This window comes from Ammodytes marinus (genome assembly GCF_949987685.1).
Source record: "Ammodytes marinus genome assembly, chromosome: 7".
NCBI lineage: Eukaryota > Metazoa > Chordata > Actinopteri > Uranoscopiformes > Ammodytidae > Ammodytes > Ammodytes marinus.
The window spans coordinates 23,601,585-23,625,144 of record NC_137211.1 but is presented as its reverse complement, the minus strand read 5'-3'; the positions used below and the strand labels follow the sequence as shown (position 1 = coordinate 23,625,144).

At 39.6% G+C, this 23,560-nt stretch overlaps 2 protein-coding genes across 4 annotated transcripts; one reads left to right on the top strand and one right to left on the bottom strand.

Annotated features, from left to right (window-relative positions):
• The first annotated feature begins 1,645 nt into the window (after positions 1-1,645).
• LOC307252694 (mitochondrial carrier homolog 1-like) lies at positions 1,646-9,943 on the top strand. Of its 2 annotated transcripts, none has more exons than XM_080030436.1 (12): positions 1,646-1,831; positions 3,146-3,230; positions 3,319-3,425; positions 4,329-4,391; positions 4,930-4,987; positions 5,323-5,374; positions 5,989-6,048; positions 6,141-6,234; positions 7,315-7,362; positions 7,450-7,517; positions 7,653-7,717; positions 8,530-9,943. In XM_080030436.1, exons 1-12 carry the CDS (start codon positions 1,679-1,681, stop codon positions 8,622-8,624), a joined length of 948 nt encoding a protein of 315 aa, XP_079886562.1. In that variant the 5' UTR covers positions 1,646-1,678; the 3' UTR covers positions 8,625-9,943. The 2 variants fall into 2 exon arrangements, with proteins under 2 accessions (XP_079886562.1, XP_079886563.1); XM_080030437.1 differs by having other exon boundaries at positions 7,642-7,717.
• Positions 9,944-11,771: 1,828 nt separating this feature from the next.
• LOC307253686 (serine/threonine-protein kinase 38) lies at positions 11,772-23,375 on the bottom strand. Of its 2 annotated transcripts, none has more exons than XM_080031817.1 (14): positions 23,327-23,375; positions 21,522-21,659; positions 20,160-20,211; positions 19,663-19,785; positions 19,127-19,210; positions 18,909-19,032; positions 18,181-18,335; positions 17,649-17,760; positions 17,169-17,233; positions 16,503-16,620; positions 16,279-16,402; positions 15,973-16,068; positions 14,051-14,148; positions 11,772-13,946 (listed from the first exon to the last, which is right to left on the bottom strand). In XM_080031817.1, exons 2-14 carry the CDS (start codon positions 21,650-21,652, stop codon positions 13,810-13,812), a joined length of 1,419 nt encoding a protein of 472 aa, XP_079887943.1. In that variant the 5' UTR covers positions 21,653-21,659; positions 23,327-23,375; the 3' UTR covers positions 11,772-13,809. The 2 variants fall into 2 exon arrangements, with proteins under 2 accessions (XP_079887943.1, XP_079887944.1); XM_080031818.1 differs by having other exon boundaries at positions 17,169-17,230.
• Between the last annotated feature and the right edge of the window lie 185 nt (positions 23,376-23,560).

Here is a 23,560-nt window from a genome sequence, read left to right as displayed (position 1 = left end):
GCAATCAATATATAAAACATAAAAAAATACATCATAAAAACATTCAGAGTAGGATAAAGTGACACCGTGTTAGAGTGCATAGTGTAAGTGTAAGGGTTACTTTAGTTTGTTAGGAGAGATGATTGCGTTTGGAAAGACACTGTTTGTGAATCTGGTGGTTCTGGATTGAATGGATCTGTAATATCTGCCAGAAGGTAAAAGTGGGTAACAGATGGTGAACGGGGTGGGAATGGTCCTTGGTGATGTTCTTGGCTCTGGAGAGGATGTAACTGTTGACAACAACAGTTTTTCCGCCGTCCTTGTGATTCTCTGGAGAGCCTTTTTATCTGCTGCCGTGCAACCAGCATACCACACTGACACACAGTATGTCAAGATGCTCTCAATGATGGCTCAATAAAAGGACAGTGTCAGTCTAAATTCAGACTGACACAAGGACACACCTAGGAGGGGAATGACTCCTTGGAGGTGACACCCTGTTTACAAAACTGCACAGCACCCACATTTAGCAGCGGTGTTAAGTCATTTTATATGATTTAATTTACCATATCATTATTTTGCTCAAAACGATCACTGTCATACTGTTTTTTTGTTAATTCACCTGATTACCATGAGGACAAAGCACCTACCACCGACCCACTGCCAACAGGAGATAGACGTCACATTGTTTAAAAATATATATAAAAAAATTTAAATAAATAAATCTAAATCTTTATAATGACATAGGCCTACATGTAAGAGTTATATATTGCTTATATTTGAACACCATTCCCACTGACTCATATGGCACAGTTCTGCTGGTGTTTGGGTGCTGAAGTGAAAGGTGGACTGCCATGACCATAGTAAGGCTAATAGCACCACCTGCTGGAATGTAAGACAAAGACATAAAACGCAAATGTAAAAGTGTTTACTCGCAAAGAGATGGGCCCCAGCTGCATGCACACGATTAAAAAAAGTATATTCTGACTACTCATGATCTAATAAAAAACACAAGGAGCTATTTAAGATGAGCCCAACTCGTTTATTTGCATGTAGGGCAGCCTTCATGTCACTTTGTGAGTTTTCTACACCTGAAAACACTATCATGCTTTACTTAGGCCTATTATAGTGGCAATAGAGCACCTTAATTGCCCAACACCCAAAGTGTAATGTTGGGAGTTCAATACGTGTTGTTTAATCCCCATTAATTATTGATTTTGCATTTATTTTGTCAAAAATAATTCCAACAGTTTTAGCATATGAAAAGTGACATTTGTGACAACATATGGTATAGCCTATTATAATTTACAATGGTTGATAACTATTTATTAATGTCTGTTCTGTGTTTGCATCTCTTGCCTTATAGCCTACTGTATATTCCTATAACAGTAATATCTTGTCAGCTTGGAATTGTAAAATCTGTTTACACGAGCGTGTTTACAGTATTGACACCAGCTTGACTCCGCGCGTGTGGTTCCGCGGTCATGTGACAGATCAGATAACTTGCTGCTATTTTTAGCCAGAATATGTTCAGAAACCTCCAGTTCTCTCGCTCTGCATCACAGTTTAAATTCCTGCCTCTATCACCTCTGAATCAGAGAGAATTACTTTGAAAGTTCAAAGCGGAAGTAGTGTGTAGTAGACCAGTAGTTTGACACACAGACTGGGGATGAACTGTCTGCCTCCTTCACGGTGACAGAAGATGGAATCGACTGAACACCTGTCCGGTCAGGTAGACGGCGGGGAGCGGGATGCTGCAGCGGCCCGACTGGACGTGGACACCGCCGTGTTTCTGCTGGGAGCGGGAGTGACGGCCATCACGCACCCGCTGCTCTACGTCAAGTTGCTAATACAGGTAGCGGGCAGCTAGCTCACAGCAGCTAGGAAAGCGCAGGTGTTGTGTTTGTTTTTGGGGAGTCCTCCAAATGTCCCCTCACGCCCCACATGGACTCATTCCGTTTAGTGACCAGAGGCGGGAGGGTATTTATCATAGACTGTTTTAAAAATAGGTCTTTACAACTAGGCAGAGGAGCTACCACAGGAGTGGGCTGTTCTTCCGGTTTACAGATGATGCTGTGTGTGGCAAAGCAGCGCGTCTCGGTGAGGGAGTCCAGTGATGTAGCTGTGAGGGCAAATAGAATGAGTTCTGCCCTCTGTTATATAGTCGCTTGGTCCTGCCTAATTCATCATGTCAGTCAGATGTGTGTCTCAGACAAGACTGTACTATTCACATTCAGATATGTGACTTTTCTCAGTCTTGACCAAGTCACTGTTTGTGTTGAGCTGCGGGAACTGAGAATTCACATAATGAGCATAAATTCAAACACATCAGGACATATTTAATCATAGTTTTATATGTTGTACTACTTTAAAATGTGATCAAATGTATTGAGAGGGATGAGGTGAGGTGAATGCAGGGAAAGCTAGTTCCTTTGACATCAAAAGAAGAGGACCCCTCTGTCCTGTTGGAAAATACCATTTTAAACACATCTTTACTGCTACGATAAATAAGTGACTCCTTATTGCCTGTGATACAGAGTGTGTGCATGTCCAGTTGTGGCTGATGCATACTCTGGCATTTAAGAAGTCAATCCTGGTATCACATACACTGTTGAATAGCTGAATCACTATTGTTTATTAAGCCTAGATCATCAGACTACATTATATCTGTCCCACAACGTCCTCAGAAAAGGACAAGCAACCCAACATTTCTTAAACTTTGCTCGCTGTGTTGGACCACCTCTAGAGCCCCATTTCCACCAGATGTCTTCTATCATGAGTTTTGAACAGGGCTGGACTGGCCTTTTAGAATTCAACTCAACTTCAACTTTATTGTCATTTCCCATAAACAGAGTTTACAGCGAACAAAATTAAGTTTCTTAAGAACCAAGGTGCAAAAAAAATACAAGGAAAAAAGTAAACAATAATAGACAAGACAAGAAATAGTGCAACAACGAAAAAATCAGTGCAGGACAGAACAGTGCAAGTTAAGACAATAGTTACACACAATAACGTGTATAAAGTGGTAGTGCTGATCAAATGTACGACCATTTCACTAACGTATATTGAAGCCTTAATGTATGTAAACATGGTGTTTTTAATCATTAAAATAGTTGTCAATATCAGAGAGGCTGTTTTATCAACTCAGCCACTGACTGTTGTCTTCCAGGTGGGTCATGAACCTCTTCCCCCGACCGTGGGCACGACCATGTTTGGACGACGTGTCTTGTACCTGCCTGGCTTCTTCTCCTACGGTGAGTGAGGTGTGTGAGTCATCAACCCTTTGGCTGTGACCCGGCCCTGAGGAAATTAAGTTAAGAGCAGTGTATTTGTTTTCTGCAGTGCATCACATTGTGCAGGTGGATGGAAGGATGGGACTCTTCCGCGGCCTCACACCTCGCATCGTGTCCAGTGCCATCTCCACCGTGGTCAGGACCAAAGTTAAACAGGTAGGCAAGGGCTTAAAGAAATGTCCACTAACATGTTGTAGACTTGAATGGATTATTAAGAACTCTACGCTGCTTATTTCTCCCATTCCATTCTAAGTGAGCGAAGGAACAGTTTAGGGCTGCAACTAACGATTATTTTGATAATCGATTAATCTGTCGATCATTTTCTCGATTAATCGATTATTAATCGATTCGTGTTTTGGCCCGTAAAATGTCAGAAAATGTTGATCAATTTTCCAAAGCCCATGTTGACTTCCTCAAATGTATTTTTATGTCAAAAACACAAAGATATTTCAGTTTACTGTCATAATAGGATTAAAGAAACCAGAAAATATTCACATATGAGAAGCTGAAATCAGAGAATTCGGAATTTTTTTATTAAAAAATGACTTGAAACCATTAATCGATTATCAAAATAGTTGGTGATTATTTTAATAATCGATTAATAATCGATTCGTAATCGTTGCAGCTCCAGAACAGTTTAGCCTAGCTGTTTTGAGCCAGGTTTGCTTAAAGGTGCACTATGCCGTTTCAAGGGATGGGGATTTGTTTACATTTGCAGAGCCTGCAGTTAGTTTGACAAGATATATTTTCTCTGTGTAATTCTTAGTATTGAATAATTGTATCATCATAAATCAAAACAAATGTGTTTTAGAACATGTTTGTAAACCAAACTGTGGGCCCTGCTCCTGTAAAAAAACAGTGAAACAGTAACTTTTCAGGAAGCTTTCCAACTTCAAACAGAGTTCCAGTGGATCCAATTTTCCTGTGAGGAAAGTTTGTTTATTCAGTTATGAGAATATACTGTACCTTGTTCACTTCCCTGACACACCCAAAGTTACATAGTGCACCTTTAAAGCACTGAAAGGTGAGCCAAAGTAATTGTAGTTCTTTACTATTCAGCAGGTGGAGCTTCTACCCAAAGGCAGCGAGGCTCAGACTTCACTCAGTAAAGTGGTCCAAGAGGTGAGAGGTCAGCTGCTTCTCAATACCATGGAAACGCAAGATTTCTATTCAAATGTAGCGCAAGGTTTTACCCTGTTTTCAGAAAGATGTGTGTCTTCATATTCTACTTATGTTACCAGAATATTGTTGGAGCTGGTTCATTGGGATAAACTGTAGGTGGCGCTTATGCTCTTGTCAGGTGCCATTTAATCAAAAGAATAATACACAGCCAGATGATGTAGTTAAAAGAGCTCCATGACGCAAACATGGAATTCCATGTTACTTTTTTCTTGTTTATTTTACAATTTCTTCAAGTGAAAACCTTTTAACAATATATCTTTTTTCTCTTGAGATTCTAACGAAAGTGACATCAGTGGGAAAAGTATTTTTAATGTTCCATTATAAAATGAACCTTTTGAAGTAGGTTTCACAGTTCATCATGAGAGCATGAGAATATGAAAAAACATGTCTGGCCATTACTCATTCTCTGAACAGAACAGTCCTTTTCATGTGCTTCACTTAAACACATAAATGATGCCAGGTTGTCTCTTCTTCTCAGACTTCACAAGAGATGCTCATCCAGTGCCTGTCCAGAATAGCCACCCATCCTTTTCATGGTATGTCCTCATTAAGGCTGTCAAATGTGTACTCTCCATGAAGTGTATTTAGAAAGTGCCTGTTTTCTAAAAAGCTGCCAATGCAGTGTTACAACCAAAACCTGATTTTTTTTTTTTTTTTTTTTTTTAGAATTTTCAATCGGTTGTGATGTTACTTTTATAATATAACCATTTGGTCTATCAGATGAAAAAAGCCTGTGACAAATTGAAGGAATCCTCACATTATATAAACCAATACACTATCCGTCCAGCCTACAGTATCAAGCTGGTACTACAAGTGCCACACTGAGGCTAAGTGAATATAGCTGTTCACCTGTTTGTTTCTCCTGTTTCAGTGATGTCAGTGCGGTGTATGGCCCAGTTTGTCGGCAGAGAGGTCAAGTACGGGTAAGACTTTGTACAAAGCTGCAGATATATTGAACAATGTCTCTACATAATCGTGACCAATTCAAGTTAAAGGTTAAAGTTATAAAAAATTAAAGATCCTTAGTGATTTATTTATAGTCGTTAAGATTTAAGGCTGTGGTGTGTGTGACCGGAAGGTGTAAAGCTCTATATAGTACAACATTTTTGTCCCATCCGTGTGTTTAAAAAAAATCTTGCACAATAGATTGTTGATAGATTTTCTCTTCACTTGCATATCAATATCAGGCCTCTAAAGTCAATCCATTAGTCTGGCACTGAATATGGCCATTATAATGAGATATTAAAAGGGTATCATTCAGGTTTAAATCAATTCCTTACTTGGATAGAAACCAGAAAAATGAGGGGGCGCCCTTAGCTCAGTTGGTAGGGCGTCCCCCCCCATGGGCCTCGGCCAGCAGGGTTCGATTCCAGCCCGCGGTCATTCTCTGCATGTCACTCCCCTCTCTGCCCCATTTCAACTCTGTCTCTACACTATCAATAAAGCATAAAAATGCCAAAAAAATATCTTAAAAAAATAAATAAAGAAACCAGAAAAATGTAAGACTTTGTTAACAGAGTTTGTATTGCGTTTGCAGGGGGATGTTCAGTTGTATGGTCAAGATATTTAAGGAGGAAGGCGTCGCTGGATTCTACGTGTGAGTTGTAATTTGACTGTTCCATCAGTAGACTTCTCACCACTACTACACATGCTAACCTAGATGTGTGACCTGTGCCTGTGTGTCTGCAGTGGGCTCTTACCCCATGTGATGGGAGAGGTCCTCTTCCTGTGGTGCTGTAACCTCCTGGCTCACTTCATCAACACCTACGCTGTAGACGAAAGTGTAAGTCAATCCCCATTTTGGACCACTTCCTGTCGTCTTGATATAATTCGGTACAATTTCCATTTCCACAATAATAATTCTGTCTCCTGCTCTGAGTGAGAGATTTATTTTATTTGGGGCTCAGGTGAAAGCAGCCATACATGCACTTAAAGGTACAGTGTGTAGAATGTATTGGCATTTTTTTCAGAACACACTTGGTAGAAATTGAGCATTATATAAGTAGGTTTTAATTAGTGTATCATCGCTTGAAAACCCTGTTTTTGTTATTAGAATGAGCCTTTTATTTCTACAAAGGAGCAGGGCGCGCCTCCATCTTGCACAGCCATCTTTCAAAGTAGCAATGAACAGACAGCCTTATGCATTTTAATAGATAGTGGGTGTCCGCCGGAAATGCACCTGTTGGTTGAAAGACGAAGAACAATTACTAGAGGCCATCTTTAGTAACTAGCTTCTTGTTGTTGCAATCTAGAATCTTACCACTAGATGCCACTAATACTCTGATATTACACACTGTACATTCAAATGTGAAAAGAAAGCAAAGTTTAGTTGGTAACCTGTTGTGTTTGTACACTTCACTGACGGACAAGTCCAAATTCAATTTTGATGAACACAAAGTAAACCTCCCAGTCCACTGTCGCTTTGTGTTCCAGTAATCAAATACTGTGTTCATTAATAAAATGCCTAATTGATCAATTTTACTTTCCAACAGTAATTCAAAGTTTAACATACACATGCCCCTGATGAATGCATTTATTTTCCTACAACGTTCCTACAACACATCAGCAAATACAGCAAAAATATTGAATCCGCCCTTTGTTAACATGTCTCGCCCAAGTATTTGTGTGATCCTCCCTCCAACTCAGTAATTGCAAGGTGTGCCACCTTGCAATTACTGGCACAAAGGACAACACAGTCGATCTGGACGGTGAGGTCATCTCAACCTGGTCTATTTTTAGAAGTTGGACAAACTAGACAAAGCTTTAGTGCAATCAGGTAGTACCTGTAGGGAAATTCATTTTGCTCTCGTGCAATTAAACTAAATTGGTTTTCATTTTGCTTCCTCACATGTTTCTGTTGCAGTTCAGTCAGGCCTCAGCAATAAGAAGCTACACCAAGTTTGTGATGGGAGTAAGTTCATCGCTCACACCGTCTATTTGAAATGTTCCTCTCCTGCCTCTGCAGTATTTGTTACTAAAGGTGTGAGTGTTTGTCCAGATTGCAGTGAGCGTCCTGACCTATCCCTTCATGCTGGTGGCTGATCTCATGGTGGTCAACAACTGCGGGTGAGTATAAACATTTGTTTGGTTCACCGATAAATGATGGAGCAACATTTAGACCTTCACGTGGTGGGAAAATAACATTCACATAAGACGCTGGTTGTACTTTTCTTTTTTGTGTGCTATCCAGTTTGGCTGCAGGTCTTCCCCCTCACTCTCCCATCTTCATGTCGTGGATGCAGTGCTGGAAGCAGCTGAGCCACAAGGTATAAAGTGCAGACAGTCAGTGCGTTTCCATGGCACAACTAGATTGGATTAAGACATATATCGAACTAGACACTCGAACGGACTGTGTTACTTGTCTGAGTATACATGGCCTTTCAGGAATCGGATAAATGTCCGATGCATGGCTGTCTCCACTATGCTAGGTGGCGCTGTAGCCCTTTCAACCATGCTTTCAACAAGTGGTTTTAGAGCCACGTCCGGTTCCCTTCCGGCAATAACCCATGGTGTATCCTATAACGCGCAGGCACACAAGCACAGAACGAGAAGTCCGATATGCGATATCCGATCTCTGTATACATGCAGAGAGAATGCCGACAATGAACGAGTTATCTAGGTGTTCTTATCCGATCTCTTGTCCGTTATTGTGCCGATTTGTGTGCGAAGTAGATTGGATAAAGGTGTTTACATGCAGTTTAAAAGTCCTGTTGAAGTCTTATTCGTTTAGTTACCCGATTATGAGTCTGCATGTAAACGCACTGAGTGTGTTCAACCTTAAGCTTAGTCTCATAGCTGTGTTCCTACTGACTAACTACAGAAGGTGGTCTTAATGAAGATCTGTCATTAGGACAATCTCTGTAGTATCAGTTAATCAACCAGTCAAGTAATTTAAAGGTGGTAGTCGGTGATTCTGGCCCCTTTCTTTACATTCCCGTATACATGGCCTAGGCTGTGTATTCATTTTTTTTCACACACACAGTTAGGACAGGCAGTGGTTCATAAGGAGCTATATTGACAAACATCAGAACCAGTCAGTTGTAATGAGTATGTGTCATCCCCCCCTTCTGTCTGTCAGGGTCACCTCTTCAGAGGATCCAGCTTCTTTTTCCGCCGGGTGCCTGTGACCTCCCTGCCCGCCATAGAGGACTGACATCATCAACATCATCATAAGAATCCCCTTTGGATACTTTTCCTCTTGATCACAAACATTCTGCAAAGACATGGCCTCCATCACTTCCCTCTCCCCTCTTCAACATGTAGCAGCAGCAGAGACGCAGTGTTCAGAGTGGGGGGGGGGAGGATGGAGGTGTTCTTCTCTTCAATACTCGTTGGATTGCTGCAACCCTGGTGCAGTATGCTTGTTTTTGACTGCAGTGACCAATGGTCGTAAATACCATTTACGACTTTGACTGCATGGCTTCTTCTCCATAGCAACAGCTTCTAATAAGGTTCATTGGTTCCTGTAGTGTACAGGAACCAAACGACTGTCATTAGTCTCTGTGTGGAGAGACGTTGAGTTTAACTTAAAAACCAACCAGTTTACAAACAGTCTGTACGTGACAGCCAAACACTTTGAGAAACATGTGGGTGCTTTTTTTTTGCCAAGCTAATCCAGGTAGCATTATATGTCCATTAATGTCCTTGCAAAGTCTAAGGGTAGTTGAGATGTGTTATTATAGCTGGAAGCTAATAGCTTTGACTGCAGTAGTGTGCAAAAATGATAAGTAGTAATGCAGGGTTGATGTTCACTGGGTTGGATTACACTTCTACATTACATTCCATCTTGTGACCTGACTTTCATATCATTATAGAAATATATGGAAATAAGAGACCGCCTAGAATGGTAGAAAGACACATCATGCATGAGGCATGCATGTGATTAAGGAGTTAAGTTCTCAGTGGAAAAAAAAGTTTGCATATGGAAATGAGGCACCTGACGTCTTCTCATACCTTGGTCCCTGCTCCGTCACTTCCTGCTGAGGTACAGTTTGTTGTTTACTTCTTGTTTTACTTTTGTGATCAAACCATTGATGTGTCATTAATGTCCTCCATTTACCATTAAGTAACACTGCGTCTGCAGGCTGTGTCTGTTTATGGAAATCATTTGTGCGCCTGGTTTTGCTGAGAGAAACACATTTAAAAAAAAGTTTAAAGCAAATAATTAACGCTGAAAATCATATATAGATGTGGGGGAAAAAATATATCAAATCAAAATATGAATATAAGAAAAGCATCGAAAATGAAATATGGTCGGTAGGTATGGAGATGTACACAGTAGTATACTTTTTTTTTAAATCCATCTTGTTTGTGTTGCGTATAAATGTGTCCCCAGAGGACGGGTCAAAAGCCATACATACATGTGTTCTTGTTGGATGATGTTTCTGTCGTTATGTGACTGAGGAATAGATGATGCTCAGTGAGTACCATTTGTGTTTTTATTCATGCAATTGTGTAGAGATTGAGCTAGTCTCACTCCACTGTTAAGACAATTAAACCTTTGCTACTCAAAAATGTTCAATGGTTTCTTAGTTATTAACGTGAACAGCTAATGCTTAGAGAAGAGCCCGACACTGATATTATTGCAATAATGTATTAAAAAGTAACCCATTTTAATCTTTATGATCACAAGCCAGAGTGTTTTTAAAACCAAAACTTGCTCTCATAAAGTCTGTTATATCCAATGCCGACTATTGGACAGCACTACTATGAGTGACTTAAAAGTAGTTGTTATGAAAGTGTGGGTTTGAACTAGTTGTTTCTTTTCGTGCATGATAAATCCATATTTGAACCAATCTGAGATGAAGTTTGTCACAAAGCTTTTGTGACCCAAATCCAAGTTAAAATCCTAAAAGAGGTACCCAGGCACTTGTGAAGAAGGACACAACACAGTTGAGTGCAGAGTAATTCATTGTCAAATAGCAGAAAACAAACAGCCACACACTACAGAGAGAACAGTGGTATAAATAATGTACACCCACCTTTCCCCAAACCCCTCCCACTGGCCCTGACTCTCAGTGACACGAGCAGAGCTGACACGCACATCTGAAACTCACTCGGAGAAAACATACAGATCCTCAAGCAATCCAACATCGCATTCTTTTTACTGAGCATGATCTCTCTCAAACACACACACACATACACTCAAAGTGGCATCATCATCAATAATACAAGTCATTCCATGTGCTCTATTGCTTTAAGCCGACTCATCCGCTGCTTGGTGAAAGCAAAGACAGTTTGTTTAAAATAGGGAGTCCTGCCATAGAAAGCAGCTCCACCGGGTGCTTTTCTAAAACGTGTTACATGTGCTGAGCTTCATCTAAACACTACCTGAATACACTGAGTGTTATATTACAGACAAAAAGAAAAGCCGTCAGACCCAACTGTTATGTATGGAAGCCCATTCCTGCAAGGATTGTTATTCTATTATATATATATATATATATATATATATATATTATATATATATATATATATATATTATATATATATATATATATATATTTCTATTATATATATATATTTCTATTATATATATATATATATATATATATATATATATATATATATAATAGAAATATATATATATATATATATATATATATATATATATAATAGAAATATATATATATATATATATATATATATATATATATAATAGAAATATATATATATATATATATATATATATATATATATAATAGAAATATATATATATATATATATATATATATATATATATATATATATATATATATATATATATATATATATATATATATATATATATATATATATATATATATATATATATATATATATATATATATATATTTCTATTATATATATATATATATATATATATATATATTTCTATTATATATATATATATATATATATATATATATTTCTATTATATATATTTCTATTATATATATATATATATATATATATATATATATATATATTTCTATTATATATATATATATATATATATATATATATATATATTTCTATTATATATATATATATATATATATATATATATATATATATATATATATATATATATATATATATATATATATATATATATATATATATATATATATATATATAATAGAAATATATATATATATATATATATATATATAATAGAAATATATATATATATATATATATATATATATAATAGAAATATATATATATATATATATATATATATATATATATATATAATAGAAATATATATATATATATATATATTTCTATTATATATATATATATATATATATATATATATATATATATATATATATATATATATATATATATATATATATATAAGATGAAATGTTAGGAATGACATTAAGTTCTTAAAATCTCATAATATACAAATATATACATATATTTGCTAAAACCCATGAAGTATGTCAATAACTTTGACCAGCCAACTTATGTTACAAGAAAAACAGTGAATTTTACTAGGGCATACAAGAAAACAAGTTTGACGATCCAAATTCAAGTCCAGATTATGAAAATCCAATTTGGAACTTTGTATCCAAGTGAGTCAAACTTCTTAAATCTCAGTAAAAACCTTGAGCCACTAAGAATTTTTGATAAAAGCCACATTTTGAAATCTTTTAAATATTTAAATTTCTCATAATTTTGACTTCAGATGTCTGTCAGTCTTTTGTAAAAGTGTTACACTTCTTAATTCATTTTGGGAGAAATGGGCTTCCATAAAAAAAATTGCATGTTCCAGGACAACAGAAAAAGAAAAACTAAATTGTATGGTCCAGGCTACATTCACACAAACAGCATTTTGGAATTATTGTGGCAAAAAAAAAAAAAACATTTCTCCATGACTCCATAAAACTTCCTTTACATTCATTTTAAAATGACAGCATTTTGGATATTGTGTTCACCGGAAATTGTTAGGAAATATGTTTCTTAATGTAAAAAGTAACTTGTTTGAAGGACATTGCATTATGCTGTTACTATTTAAGATGTTGAGTGTTTCTTAAAAAAAAATAATAACACACACACACGCACACACGCACTCACACTGACAAAAGCAATGCTATAATCTTCCCTCCAGCGGACATCATATCATCTTAACCACCAGCAATTACACATCAAAATATAATAAAAGGAACAGAACTCAACCCAACCAGTCCAATGTCTTTTGAATGCATTTTCTACATAAGCTTCTGGTTTCCTGCTGCATTACAACAAGCCTATCAGCCCGACCTAAAGCAGAACAGCGATACTGAAAGCTAGCTAGTTTGAGCAGTACATATCAGCACTACAGTCATACATCCATCCTGCATATTCTTAAATAGGTGGAGGGGGAGGGGGGGGTCACACAACTGTCGACATTTGCTAAGGCTACAGTTTAAGTGTGATCGGGGAAGACATATTGTTTCGTGATGATCTCAGTGATGACACCGAGTTACAATGGTGACTGTGCAGGCCTGACTGTACTTGGATCAAACATCATATAAGGTGCTAAAAGGTATGTGTCGTCGTGAAAATGTAACAAAACGCACCATTCTCGTATACTCATGCTTTTCAACAAGCAAAATCTCGCAGATATCAATCTAGAAAACTACAATTCTAAAGTTACAAAGAAGTGATGTTGACAGAGAGATCAAGCAGAAGACATCATTCAGCTCACAGTCTTTGGTTAGGTCACCTTAAGGAAGCCAGCAGCACTTTAGAGAAGCCTCGTAGTGAGTGAGCGCTTTTGTAGGAAACCACGAGAAACATTTGGACAGAATCCCTGAAGAGCACCTGATTCGCTTCGAGTGGCGACTTAATGCAATGTTTGAGTTGAGAAATCAACATTAAAAAAAAAAGAAAAAAGAAAAGGGTAAAATGGAGTGGATGTCCTGGGTTTTGAAGGAAGGAGAAGAGCCCTTGATAGGTCTAAAGGTCTGGTGCTGGTTTCTATAGAGAGGGAATGTAAATAAATGATGCTGGTATCGGGAGTGAAGGCGTCCCCCGCTGTAGAGAATCACAAACACTTTAAAATCCCAGTTTCAGTCTTCACGTGTGAGCAGGAAGTAGAAAGGTACCCTTCGGAAGCGTCAAAGAGAAAGTGGTACCCGTGAAAAAAACAAAAACAAAAAGGCAGCAGTTCCTATGGTGGAAAGCAAACGGACAAAAAAAATTGAACCCCCTTTATTATTTGCAGAGTCCCAGTGTGAGGAGAAGAACCCTCATCACTTTAGGAGAACAGACAAAGAGTTCTCCTTCTTGGGCTGACGTTCCTCAGACAGCAGGGGGTTTGGACGACTCATTCAGGGTTTTTATTTTTCCCCCACTGTGGTTCAAAGCCTGACCCCGAGGTGGTTCATCTCTTCCCTGACTTCATGTAGGACGGTATGGCTCCTCGGGCGGTCAGGCCTTCAAAGCGCTTGTAGGTGTAGTTGATGAAGACCCAGTCCTTGTTCTTCAGGTCGGCCTCCGTCTGGTTGGACACCGGAGCCACTGGAGAAGCAGAAGAATCAATCCGTTTTGAAATCATTTTTTTTTTAGATATAACAACAGAGGCACACAATCTGAAATGGTTTACACAGAAACAGACAGCCTACCTGTTGTGGGTGTGAGGATATCCGAATCAGGGAACTCATCAAAGTTTGAGGTGTCGTCGATGCTCTTGATCTCTATGGGGATGGCAGCAGGCCTCTCTCTGGAGGACAGATCAATGGGGTTAGAGGAAAGACTTGCACAGGTCCACTTCTTCAATGAATGAATCCGCCATAATGAGCAGTTACACTGGAGCTGGTTGGGAATTAAGGGCACTTTTTCCACACACTATGATCAATTGTATTTTTTTTATACATTTTGTTGCATTTTGAGAAGTCAAAGTCACTAAATAGTCAGTAGCCCCTTTTACACAGCCAGTGAAAGCCGGGAATATGCCGGCCTTTCTGTATAAATGCGACAGTTGCGGAACGAGGGAAGAAAGGTGCGAGTGATCGTTCCGGGAATTTTACTACCTCGGGGGGTAGTAAGATTCCCGACACGATCAGTTCCGCCTCTCTGTTTAAATGCTCCAGCTTGTTGATGCGGAACTGGGGGGCGTTTGACGTTCCATAGTCTACGTTCTAAACATGCGACCATGTTAGCAGTTGAAGGACGTGTGTTTAACATTAACCACGGCGGCCTGATGTCCCGTAAAAATCACCAAATAAAAGGAACGGCGTATAATCTAGCTGATCATAAGGTCCGTTGCTCAATCCAAACCCCCGCGCTTCATTTTGCAGAGTGTATGAGTCTATTTCTGCCCAGGAGAAGTTGTACAATGGGAAAGCTAGGCTAAGTAAGGGATAAAGTATAGCGAACGGGTCACTTGCTAGAAATAAAGTCCGACAAGCTGAAGCAGGAGCCCGACGCGCAGCGGAGGGCTCTTGCTCTAGGTTCTTATGTAACTAAAACGTAGTTACGCCAGTAAATAGGAACGACCAAGGAACGGTGGAATAGTCTGCTCGCCCCGCTAGACTGTCTGCTTCAGCTGACTGAAGGCTCGGGCTCAGCTGTTAGCCACAGAGCTACTGTTTTGCTAACACAACTCAAGACTCGCACACTCTACAAATAATAATTCTAATCGGCCAATATGTTTAACAAGAGTTCCATCTAGCTAACAAAGCATTATCCCCCAACATAAATAACACAATTCATGGAGAAAATTACTGCGGAACGTTTACATTGCGGGCTGCAGCCTCAAGTTACTGTCTTAATATGCGGCCAAACGTACTCACATCGTCTTGACTGGATTCCGCCGCCGCTATTATTATCCTAAGTCTGAGCGTATATCCACACTTTATTTCTGCCTACAGTAACGTGACTTCACACACTGTGTGTAGGATATGTTTATGTCTATGTTTATGTCTGTCTCACAAAGAGACTCGCTCACAACCAACCTGTCACACAAACACACACACACAGACAGACAGACAGAGGTGAAGCAGTGAGCAGCGGAGTGATTTTTGTCAGTTTGGTTAACAGTCCCAGAGATGTTGGACTCAGCGCGTAGCGAGATCAACTGGCACATCGTGGGGACAGTAAAATACGGCCCTCTTACTGCAAGCTCCAGCACTTCTGCTCTCAATTCACCGGCCAGTATTGTTGTTGTAAAGCAGCTGACCGGCGCGGCGCTAAATGTTTACGTCACACCTGACGCTGTTTACAAGCACCTCTTTCATTCTGGAGCGCTGTGTAAAAGGGGCTACTGAACCAAGCAACGCCAGCAGGCCGGCGTTGCTTGGTTCTGTGTAAATAACACAGAAGCAAGCAAAGCCGGCATATTGGAGTGATGTTGTTCCGTCAATATGCCGCAATCTCTGTGTAAAAGGGGCTAGTGTGGTTATTCTGTGAACACACACATTTGGAAATTGACAAACTTAAGGACACCGTTACAGATATATTCGGGTCAAAGCTTGGAGCAAAATAAGACACTGTACACAGACGGTTCAATATGAATAATCTGAGACATTGTGGTAACGGTCCCCACCTGATATGGTCGTAGTCCACCCCCTCAAAGAACGGATTGGACTTGATCTCCTCCACGTTGACGGCACCGATCCTGTGCTCCTCCTCACAGCAGAACCTGATCACAACACACGTTGACTTAATATCATGCACATTCAACCACTCAAGACAAAAGTAGTTAAGAACCATTAGGTAACTCTTGACATGTTCAAACCACAACAATGGATCCAATGCTAAAGGGCAATAGAGGTCAATCACTGGTATCTGGTTTTATCAATCACTGTGGTTCAAGTGATTGGGTGACAGTGACAGAGGAGTGTGTTCTTACCTGAGGATGAGGTCTTTGGCCTTCTCTGATATAGGCACTTCTGGGGGAAAGGTGAGCGTCTCTCTCCAGTTCATCACTTTCCTGTACGTCTCCTGAGGCGTCTCGGAGCAGAACGGAGGGTAACCTGCACACAGCATAAAGACAGGCCCGTCATTTTCACTACGTCTGGACTGGCCCCGAAGGTTCATAATGTCAACTTCCATCAGGTTCTCTTGAGTCTTTACCTATCAGCATCTCATACATGATGACACCAAGGCTCCACCAATCACAGAGCTTGTTGTATCCGTTCTGCATGAAGACCTCTGGAGCGATGTAGTCTGGGGTTCCCACTGTGGAGAAAGCCTGACAGGGAGGAGGAGAGGGGGGAACGACAGAAAGAAAGTTAAGAGGCTGTTTGATGTGAGATGACAGTCAGGACTAGAATGTGAGTTAGGAACATTTACATCAGCTAGGGTGGAGATTAACTTTATGAATGTGGAGCAATACTTTAAAACACAATAGGCCATAATAGATTAAAGCTAAAACAAAATGGATTTGACAAGGGATTTAAAAAGATTCTGATTAAATGACATTGGGCTTGAATCTGTCAGTATCACTGACAACATGATAAGCTATGGTACCGATTACAAAACCTTTATTGTAACCTTACTTTGAGAGATAATCAGTTTATCAACAGGAATCTTTTTTTTTCCTTTTTATTTTTTACTTCAACTACAATCAGCCATACGAGAACTTTGCTTCATTGAAATGCAGTCCAATTCAAGTCAGGAACTATCTGATATAGCATTACTTCTATTCAAGCTTCTAGTGAGAATTAAAAAGGTGTAGTAATTGTGTGGTATGCATTCATTTGACCCAACATTAATCTCCAGATTTGTCTTCAGACCTACCAGCTGCCTCCTGTTCCTCTTCCAGGTCTCTGCTTTCCTCTTGGAGTTCATGTTCTGAAAGGCTGCTGAGACAAGAGCAAAGTATTGAAAGCAAGCTTTGACCAACTGATGCATTCAACAGATTCATATTTCACATGGGCGAATATCTTATGGAATCATTCCTGCTTTAGCTTAGCCACAAAAACATGTTAAAACTCTTTTTTTTTTTTTTTTTTTTTTTTAAGATATTTTTTGGGCATTTTTATGCTTTATTTGATAGTGCAGAGAGACAGAGGTGAAATGGGGCAGAGAGGGGAGTGACATGCAGAGAACGACCGCGGGTGGGAATCGAACCCGGGTCTGCTGCTGGGCCCGGCCCGGGAGGGGGACGCCTTACCAACTGAGCTAAAGGCGCCCCCAACATGTTAAAACTCTTAAGTTATGAACGTGAAATAAAATGAGACATGAAGTGCTTGAAATAGTTGAAAAAGGTTAACTAACTTTGTTTACTGAGGTCACTGGGCAGGCTGTGGTTCAGGTTCTTGTAGAACTCTGTGCGGTGAGCCCTCTTCAGCCCCGTGCACAGACCAAAGTCAGACAGCTTCACATGACCCTGGAAACACAAAACACACCATTATAGCCACTTATCTTTAAGCAATACGAGGACCTTATTTTACAGTAAAAAGTGCAGGAAGCTAAGACTCCAATGTCATCAGCCTCCAGCTGTCCACATTATGATGAATCATCGTTAAGAGCTAATTAAAGTATAGCACATTAAGTAAAGTACAGTGAAGTTCTTTGATGCTAAATTCTGCAGACTGGCGCTGTGCTCAGCTCATGTGCAGCATACGAGTCACAGGGGAGGTTTTTTTTCCAGATTAGATCTCATCTTGTTGACAGAGACCTCACTGTTTTCTTCTAAGTATCCTTCCCTACTCTCTCTCAGTAGTTCATTCATCTTTCCTTGTCTAAGTTTAATACAAATGCATATGGACAGAGTCATGCTTGGGGAAGGCGGTTAACCCGGACTGACCCTGGAGTCCAGCAGCAGGTTGTCTGGTTTGATGTCTCTGTGAATGAAGCCCAGCTGGTGGATGGAGTCGATGGCCAGCACCGTCTCTGCTATGTAGAACTGAGTGGCCTCTTCTGTCAGAGTGTCCTTCTTCATCAGCAGGGTCATCATGTCTCCTGCAGCACAGACAGCAGAGGACACACAGGTCACACATCATGTTGTAGACAGAAGGCATTTCTAATACACCCTGCAGCGGTTCAGTGGTGATTGGTCAAACAAGACAGTGTGGCCGCTTCTGCTTCTGTACATCTTCATTGATAAAATAAAACAAAAAAGGCATTACTACCTGATATTAGGATGAGGGGAAGGTTATTCATTGACCTTTAAATTAGGGAAAACTTCTTGACTACTTTTATAAAAAGAGCAAGAGAGACACAGTGATGTGTCCATGTCTTCATACACAGCATTCTGATTAAGGTCCCATATTCCGGTCAAGACAATAATCCAAATAAGTTGTTTACATCTGCAGCAGCTACGGGAATATTACCTTTTACGCGTCAGTCGGCATATTTTGAGTAAACCAGCGATGTTCACTAGTAGCGGTGGAAGCGTCATGACGTCTGCGCGTTCATTCATTCAACAGACAATTATGTTTCAAAGCCATTGTTTTCTAATCCGTCATCCATCTCATTTGCCTGATATTAATGATTCTTTCAATGGATATTGTGTTGGGTTAGAGAGTGTCATACCTCCAGGCAGGAACTCCATGATGAGGTAGAGGTTCATCTTGTCCTGGAAGCTGTAGAACATTTTCACCACCCACAGGCTATCTGCCTCGACTAGGATGTCCCGCTCAGCACGGATATGTCCAACCTAACAAACAGACAAACGCTGGGTTCAAAAGTGTCCAACGGATGCACCGGCAGAAGCAGCTCAGTGTGTGTGTGTGTGCATTTCACAGCCTCACCTGCTCTTTCTCCAGCATGTCAGCTTTGCGGAGAATCTTCATGGCATAGACGTGACCCGTGTCTTTCTTCTGCACCAGACGAACCTGGAGGGAAACACAACAATGTTATTACTAACCTGACAGAGGCTTGATCAACTGGGACAATAACACTGTGTAATGGTGCAGAAAAACACACTAGTCTCATTAATCTAGTAAGAAAAATGTGCATGTTCCTTTTCAAATGATAGATGGTGGATTTCCACATCAAGGTGATTAGAGGAGCAGACAGAAGCAGAACTGTTTCTCTCTGCTCTCATATTAAATGACTGTCTAATCAATCACTGATGAAATGATTGTGTCTACAGACTTGTGATACATTGGGGTGTTCACCAACACCACAAGTACCAAACCAGTTACTTGCAAGCGTCAAAGCATTTTGGGTGTAAAGCATGTCTGAGTAAAAATTACGAGAATTTTGTGATGGTCAAAAGTGTCTGTGAACCTAGATGTTAGGTGTATAGAAAACTAATTCCACAAAACATGCAAAGGGTTTTTACCTCTCCAAAAGCTCCTCGGCCGATAACCTTGAGGGACTCAAAGTCCTCCAGACCCAGCCGAGTGCGTTTCAGACGCAGAAACTCTGTCTCTTTCCTCGCATGCTGAGAGCGTCGCATACGTTTCTGCAGAATACACAAACACCTTTTATAGACGCCATTCATTTTGATGCACACTCGCTACTTCACATCATTCATAACTATATATTTCTAGAGCAACAATTAATATTCACACTCATACAGTTCCTTTGACCCTATCAATCATGAGTCATAACTATTCCTTCAACTACATTTATCTGATAGTAAATTTGCAGGCACTTGTGAGAGTGACACATTCTCAGACCCTTGTGAGGAACATCATTATAAATGCCACTGTTCACTCAAAATAAGTCAATCACTTTAGAGCAGATCCAAACGAATACAACTAACACTGTGAGCAAATTATCCCATACCGCAACAAAGCATGCATGATAAACAGTGCAGATGTGTGTTCGTCTCACCTCTTCATCAGCCAGGCCCTCCTGATCCATCACTTTCTCCAGCTTCTGCTGCCTGAAAAGACACTTTGACTATTACTATTGTACTAATGTATAACACAAAGCCTGTGTTACAGAGGAGGGGGACTGAAATAGTAGAAAGAATTACCACTGATGATTTTGAAAATAAAATGTTCCTCATATTGTTCAGGTATGACATCTGCATTAAATCCTATAAAAAAGGTCTATGTGCTAAACCAATTAGGACGGATAAAATACTGTGTGATGTAACTTATCACAACAGGAAGTGACCTTGCGTCAACTTAATTCTGAAATAAGCTACATCCCTGATGAAACACAGGTTGCGTTCCGAATCGCATACTTTCTACTATATAGTATGTAGAAAAAAGATTTACAGGGCTCCAGACTAACCTATTTTACTAGGAGCACTGGCGCCCCTAACTCAGAATTTTTAGGGGCGCAAGCAGAAAATTTAGGGGCAAACATTAAATAGACCTGCAACGCATCTATTAAAATGTTTCCCAATTTTAACTATATTAGGCCTATTGATATTGTATTGCCAGCATGTTTTGGACCACACTGACAACAGATGATACAGTACATTGTGTTTTCGATTTTGCATCACCATGTGAAATTCTTCAGACATTCCTTTAGGAAAAGGATTTTTTTTGTGCCCATTTTCACCACAACCACCTCTACATCCAAGCCCTCTGATTTGTCCTACTCTATCTCTGCTGACTCCAGGAAAATAGCCTAGTTATTGGCCCAAAAGTAACTAGTAGGAGCTAGGTGACATTATCAACTAATTTGCATTATAGCCTATGCTATTCTGAAAGAGGCACTGTCTCCAAAATTGGTCGCAAAATGCGAGCATTTGGTCGCAGTCTAGAGCCCTGATTCAGGATGTCCCGATTCTTGTGGCCAGATTTAGGATGGTTAGAAGTACCCGGATGTCCTACTTCATGCGGCCAAGATTGTTAAGTGTTTAAAACTGCATCCTATTTGGGCGATTCTGACCCACAATCCAGTGCGCACGTGAAGTGACGTCACATCGACGAAGCCTCCATATGAAAACAAACGGGGATGCGACGGATATAAAAGCAAGAGGCAAGATCAAGGCACAATGTTATGATGAAATAAGAGAGTAAAGTATGTCCCAATAGTATGCCTACTGCATATTTTTATCGTCAGATGCAGTATGTAGAATAGAAAAAAGAAAGAGTATGCGATTCGGAACGTAACCATAAACTTTTGAAAATATATTTTTTTTATTTGTGTGTGTGTGTGTGTGTGTGTAGTCTGGAGGAATAACAACATCATGGATATAAAACAACATCAGCCACTCAAAACAGCAGCGGATATTACCTCATCTCTCTCTCCTCATGCTGGGCTATAAGGTTACTGTAGAAGTTCTCTAGGGTCACCTTGGCCATGGTGACCCGCTCCTTGGTGTGGTTACTCATAGAGGAGCATGAGCTTGGACCAGTCATTGCCATGCTTTACCTGGAAAGACACAAAGACGATGAAAGTGAACTGAGAGCACGCACAGTACAATGCTACATCCCCCTGTGCACACCCTGTTGTTATGCTAAGGTCATATGTTAAAACAATGAGCAGAACTCTAAAAATGAAAGGAGCTGACTGTTGGCTCAGAAAAAAAGAGGAAGGAAAGCTTTATGGCTCTTCTGCCTGAACAGAGCATTGTTGATACCATTTGAGTCAGTTATGAAGAAATGATGAGGAAATCTGATATGTGCAAGAGCTGATGGTGGACAGAGGGGGTTAACAGGCCAGCTGAGCTCCAATTTGTTTCTGGACTTAATGCAGATTTAAAAAGGGTAGCTGAACAACATAAGCATGACAACAACCCCCATGGATACATTTAATTAACAACACAAGAAGGTAGACTCACAACGACAATATTACTCAACCTAACTTAGAATGAACCATATTCAAAAGTCTTGGTGGTAAAAAAATTCAGGCCCAAACGACACAATTTTAAATACATTTTACTTAAAAGTACAATTCTCTTCTATATAACATTTAAGCCTTTTTTTGCATTAATTAATTGTTTGTGATAACATGTTTAATATACGAGTACGGTATGATATGCAACAGTCCACCACAAAGTGCCTTGGCTGACAGTCTTGAAATAGCACTAGACCTCAAAAGGTTGCCCTGGTAGGACCAAAACATTACAACCGATACAAATCTGATACTGATTGGAATTGGAAATTTATTTATTCCAAACAAGTAAAGAAAACCAAACAAAGAGAAGAACATTATGAAACAAGTGGACAGATAAAGGGTCATATTTAAACGAAATGAAAGAAAACTGTCCAACACTTGCTTTACATGTGTATGTGTATTGCGCATTAGTTGTAACGTGGCTTTTTTTACATAGCTTAAACGACATATCGCCCTCCAAAACAAACAATACACACTAAGATACAGAAAGAGGCAACTTACTAAAAACGAGTGTTAAAGTTTAGCTAGTCCCGTCCAGCTCTTGCCAAAACAACACTGACCCAGCCAATGTCAACAACACGTAGCCAAAGTTGTTAGTTTTGTTTTCAACGAAGCCATACGTGACATAAACTACACAAAGAGGGAACGATTTAAGAGTAATTTCAATCAACACTAAACATACTTTAACCTAACAGTAACTATTGTATAGTATATAATTTTAAGCTGGCGTAGTTTACGTTGACCTAAAGCCTCATAAACAAATGCCTTAACCTGCTAACATTAGTTAGCAAGCTAGTTAGCAATTAAAGTTCCCAGCTGTGTCAAGTCAGGCAGAAGTAGTATGGACAACACCAGATAATTTCTTCAAAATAAAACTCGCATGAGTAAGAGATTCAGTTTCATCCCCCTTTCATGGTTCAGAATTTTACTTTGAAAACGTTTCCTGGAAAACCTTGACTTCCATTTTCACTAGCTTGACTATTTGAAGTTAACCAAAGCGAACAGCTAAGGGAAAGTTAGCTAGTAGACGTTAGCTACTTATCTGCTAAAATAGCCTGAGTCGTTTGTTTTGAGATAGACCATCACACGAGAGGGTACGTTTCCAATTCACTTCAAAGGATCATTCACCAAAGAAAACGTTCAACATTGTCTCCCATAGTTCCTTTATTCTGCATTTTTACAGTTGGTCTTTGTTCGCTTACCTTGGTCGAAGGTGCGGTATCTGCCGTCTCTTCCTCTACTTTGCCTACAGCTCCGTCACCAACAATTTCAACTCAGCAGGACGCCTAGTGGCCAAAATCTATTTTTTTTCCCACTCTTCTTTTTCTTCTGCCTCCTTGCCTTTTCGGGTGTGGGTGACGTTCCAATGCACACTTGCGGTCCTGTTATATAGAAGGCATATAGGCTACAGATATGTGTCCGGTATCTACCACAGA

Bases quoted from the DNA above. Each gene is read 5' to 3' on its own strand.
- LOC307252694 (XM_080030436.1), top strand. From the start codon at position 1,679: ATGGAATCGACTGAACACCTGTCCGGTCAGGTAGACGGCGGGGAGCGG. The intron at 3,426-4,328 runs GTAGGCAAGGGC...TTTACTATTCAG, and splicing joins TCAGGACCAAAGTTAAACAG to CAGGTGGAGCTTCTACCCAA. The intron at 4,392-4,929 runs GTGAGAGGTCAG...TCTTCTTCTCAG, and splicing joins TCAGTAAAGTGGTCCAAGAG to ACTTCACAAGAGATGCTCAT.
- LOC307253686 (XM_080031817.1), bottom strand. From the start codon at position 21,652: ATGGCAATGACTGGTCCAAGCTCATGCTCCTCTATGAGTAACCACACC. The intron at 20,212-21,521 runs GTAATATCCGCT...GTGTCTTTTCAG, and splicing joins CATGAGGAGAGAGAGATGAG to GCAGCAGAAGCTGGAGAAAG. The intron at 19,211-19,662 runs GTAAAAACCCTT...GTTTCCCTCCAG, and splicing joins GCCGAGGAGCTTTTGGAGAG to GTTCGTCTGGTGCAGAAGAA.